Source organism: Stegastes partitus, unplaced genomic scaffold (genome assembly GCF_000690725.1).
Source record: "Stegastes partitus isolate 25-593 unplaced genomic scaffold, Stegastes_partitus-1.0.2 Scaffold976, whole genome shotgun sequence".
In the NCBI taxonomy this organism is placed as follows: Eukaryota; Metazoa; Chordata; class Actinopteri; family Pomacentridae; genus Stegastes; species Stegastes partitus.
In genome coordinates this window covers 58,028-62,363 of record NW_007578707.1, presented here as the reverse complement: position 1 = coordinate 62,363, position 4,336 = coordinate 58,028, and the positions used below count along the sequence as shown (strand labels likewise).

At 47.0% G+C, this 4,336-nt stretch overlaps 1 protein-coding gene and 1 long non-coding RNA gene across 2 annotated transcripts in view; one reads left to right on the top strand and one right to left on the bottom strand.

Moving 5' to 3' along the window:
• The window catches only part of sugct (succinyl-CoA:glutarate-CoA transferase), a 62,576-nt gene that overhangs the window by 1,927 nt on the left and 56,313 nt on the right, over positions 1–4,336 (bottom strand). The window contains exon 13 of the mRNA XM_008294592.1: positions 1,548–1,611. Within this exon, the coding sequence (XP_008292814.1) occupies positions 1,548–1,611 (64 nt within the window). The remainder of the gene's footprint in view (positions 1–1,547; positions 1,612–4,336) is intronic.
• Positions 1,078–4,336, top strand: part of LOC103366769 (uncharacterized) — a 14,567-nt gene continuing 11,308 nt past the window's right edge. The window contains exons 1-2 of the long non-coding RNA XR_520685.1: positions 1,078–1,478; positions 3,166–3,168. This is a non-coding gene — a long non-coding RNA (uncharacterized LOC103366769). The remainder of the gene's footprint in view (positions 1,479–3,165; positions 3,169–4,336) is intronic.

Here is a 4,336-nt window from a genome sequence, read left to right as displayed (position 1 = left end):
ACACACACACACAGAGGAATGCCATCAACAGGTCGGCCAATGAATGTTCTGAGCTGCACGTTTTCACACTCAATTAACCTCCGAGGTACAAACAACACACACACTGGAAACGTGCACACACACATGCACACGTTCACACACACACACACACAGACACACACACTCACTTGTGTCTGGTGTGTTTACTAAACAGAGATGGACAGAACAGGAGAGAGCAGAGCAAAGAAAAGGAGATTGTTCAGGCTGTGAATAGACTCACACACACACACACACACACACGTGTGTGTCCACTGGTGTGTACTTGTGTAGCTCGTGGTGTGTGTCCACACGGTCACCTTGTGTCGTCCTGCTGCTGATGCACAGGGACACTCACCTGTCCAGGTGCTTTCGTTCCCTCGTCCTGATGAGTTTTGAGCTCCATCATCAGTTCAAGGCCGACTTCAGACAAACACTGACGTCAGATGTTCAGTGTTTCTCCTCCTGAACCTTCTCCTCACCTGTCCTCACTGAGTGCTGAGCTGCTGCTGAGCTGGATGCAGATGAACCGTGTCTTGACGTGAAGCAGACACGACGCCCTTTGGGGGGAAACGTTTTCTCTCGCTGTAAGTTTGCATCTTTTTGTTGTGACTTCTTTATATTTTATAAAATAATTTTGTCTTCTTTCTGTGGTTTTGTCTCATTTCTACGTCTTTGGGACACTTTTCTTGTCTGTTGTGTCTCACTGTAGTTGTTTAATGTGTCTTTGAGAAAATCTTTTACTTTCAGTTTAATTCTAAACACTTTATTCGTCCCTGGAGCCGAGTCAGGACTTTGTCACTTTGTTGTTGTCGTTTCCTCTCGTTTGTGTTGCCTTTGTTTGGTTTGTGTCTCGTTGCCGTTTTTGTGCCTTTTTGTGTCTCGTTTCTGTTGCTGTTTTGTGTCTTTTGGGACAATTTTGTCATGTTTGTGGTTGTTTGTGTCTTATTTCTGGCGTTGGGTGTCTTGTTGTCGTCGTTCTCTTTGTCTTTGCTACAGGTTGTGGTCATGTTGTGTCCTGTTTTGTTGGTCTTTGTGTCTTTTTGTGTCTCTCTGTTGTAGTTTTGTGTGTTGTTTTGTTGTTTTATGCGTCTCTGGGACAGTTTTGTGTCGTGTTTTTTGTCGTTTTCTGTCTTGTTGGTGTCGTTTCAGTGCGACGCTGCTCAGCGGCGCTTTGAGGGGAAGCTGGTGGTGTTTCACTTTGATTGGTTATTTTACGGGACGGTTCGGATCGGATCGGCCAACCGGCCTCTGCTCATTATGAATGACTTCCTGCCGGCCGCAGACACACACTCAGGTTAGAAGACAGATCACACTGAAAACACACAGAGGCGGAAAAAACCGCTTCCGCTTCGTGGAAACATGCTGAGATCCATCAAACCAACGGAGCAGAGATTCCCCACGGAGCCGAGAGCGGCGCCGCTCAGGTGTGTGTGTGTGTGTGTGTGTGTGTGTGTGTGTGTGTGTGTGTGTGTGTGTGTGTGTGTGTGTGTGTGTGTGTGTGTGAGCAGCTGCAGGTTAACGGCAGTGACCTGGAACGGTGACGGGTCCGGCTGCTGGATGCTGCATCTCCTGGATGAGGCCGTTGTGTTTCACCTGCAGACACACAAACGTTCATTAAACACCTGCTGAGCTGCACGAGGCTCACAACCTGCCCAGAAGGACTCCCGAGTTACAGGAAGTGACTGAAGCTTGTGCTCCAAAGCCTTCCTAAATGTTGTTTGTCCAACAGAAGCTGCTGAACACGACTCAGCATCTGTTAAAAAACGACAGAAAACTTCTCCTGAACGTCTCAGAATGTCCCAGATGTCTTAATATTTGTCAAACATGACCCAAACTTATCCAAAGGTTAGCGTTAGGGCGTCTAAAACTACAGAGGACGTATCAAACATTTGTCCAGAACATGTCAGTATGTGAAGTGATTTATAAAGTGTCCGACACAACCGAGCATTGATCCAACATGAGTCTGTAATAAACGTCTCAGAGCTCAGATCTGTCCAGAAGGATCTAAAGCCTCCCACACCAGGATGGTCGGCCCAGACGTCTGAAAATTAGTCACAAATGACCCAAATGCGTCCCGCGTGACTCCAGGTGAGCAAAGTGTCAGAAAATTTGTAAAACAAAATTACTTGAACTTTTTCCACGATGGTGAAAGTCTGTGGTGAACAACTCAAACCGCTCAAGTGACCGAAGCAGACGAATGTTTGTCTCGGTGCTGGTCCGAGGAGACTAAACCTTGTCTGCTGGTTCAGTCCACACAGCGGCTTCTGACTGATCCGTGTGCGGCTCGCGGAGGACAACATGTATGTGGGGGAAGGCGGAGGCCGGACGGCGGCGAGTTCTCAGGCGTCCACGTTACGTAAGGAAGCTGCTCAGTCAGGGGAGAGGAAGACTTGAGTGGTTTCTTCTCCACATCCGTCTGCTCGCTTCACTTCCTCCATAAATATGGAACAACCACAGAGTCACCTCCACCTCTGAAGCTTTCTGCTGCTCCTGGAAACCTGCAGCTGCTCATCGACACCACTCACAATCCAGTTTGTCCAAAATCATTTCCTAGAAACTGGTAAAAACAGCACCTCTGAAACTGGCACCACCGTCTTCTAAAAGGATAGAAACCAAATCAGAACGACTACAAAAGTCCCCAAAGTGACGCAAAACACACAAATCACCTCAAAATCTGTTCAGAGCGACTCAGCAACTGTTTAAGACGCCGTTATGTCTGAAATATGGTCCAAAACGTGACAAAAATGAATTCAAATGAGACGGAATCGGTCCGAGATGTTTCCTACAAGACAAAAGAACTAAAATAACTACGACTTTTGTTTTGAACTTTTTTTTAAAATTATCAAAGACTTTAAAAATGCTGAAAATGACAAAAACATTTCAAAACAAACTGAAAAGCTGTGAAAAACCAGCCAGTGTCCAAAATGACAGGAACTGTCCAAATTCACTCTGAAGTCGTCCAAAACCACTGAAATGTGTTCGAAACAACAAAACTTAGTTCAAAGCAACACAGACCCGTCCTCAACAAAACCTGTGTCCAGAACCGACAAACCCAACGTCACCCACAGACTGAGCACACCCACGACCACCGCAGTCATCGTTAAAATGGAAATAACCGTCCACAGACGTTACCCAGAATAACTGAAGCTGGTTCAAATGACGCAAACGTTGTGTAAAATGACACACAAAGTGCACAAAACAGCAAAAAACACAAACCGGTTCTTGTCCAGAATGACTCAAAAATGACAAAATCTGATCAAATAACCTCAAAACCGGTCATTAAATTGAACATAACAAGAAAAAAAAAAGGTCCAAACGTCTCAAAATGTGTCTGAAATGAAAAAACGAGACGGAATTAAACTTCGGTAAGGTTTTTCCAAAAAGACCTGGAAATTGTGCACGATGCTCTGAACGGTCCAAAGTGGAGCGAAAACGTGTCCACAGTCTCAGAAATGCTGAAACGTTTTGTTGTGGATCGGTGGAGGGACTCCAAGCAGCAAGCAGGGGACGGAGAAACATTTGTGAGGACGGATCAAAGACTCCTCAGAGAAAATAAAACCACGATGTTGGTGAATCTTAGTGAGGACGACGGCGGTCGAGAGTGAAGCCAGAGGAAGAGGAGCAGAGGTCTGATTTATCTCCAGCGCTCGAGGCAGAGCTGCTGTCGCAGGTCGAGCTGACCGAAGCTCAGGACTCGCAGACCTGGAAGTTTCAAACCTTTCATCAGGCAGCTAAAAAAAGCAGCATCAGAGCCAGGAAGCTGCTGACGGGGCCTGGAAGCAGGAAATGACGCCGCCGATGAATGATTTCTGACGAGAGCAGCTGCAGCAGCCAAACCTCTGGTTCCTCTGGACCTGATTCAGGAGAAAGAGTGTGTGAGCGGAACATCTCTGGGCTCTGAGCTGCTGAGGCATGAACGTACTCCGTTTGATCCATTTGAAATCTGAGCAAAACGTCTCAAAACCTGTCCAAGATAACAGAAATGTGTCCACAATGAGGCACAGACGTTATGTTGCTGAGGCCACGACAACAGCTAAATTAAAAACTTACAGCCGGGAGACTTTTCTGGGCGTCAGGACGGTGAACGGCGCTGGAATCGCAGCTGGAATCGCAGCGATCCGTTGTGATGTGGACATCCTGCACCAACATGGAGTCTGATCAGAGATGATGCCGGCAGTTACCCGAGAGAGCAGGAAGCGGTACGAACGTAAACAAAGGAGGAGGAAGAGAGCCGGATCCATGCTAGGCTAAAGGCTAACCCCTCCAGACCAGTTGGATCCATGCTAGGCTAAAGGCTAACCCCTCCAGACCAGCAGGA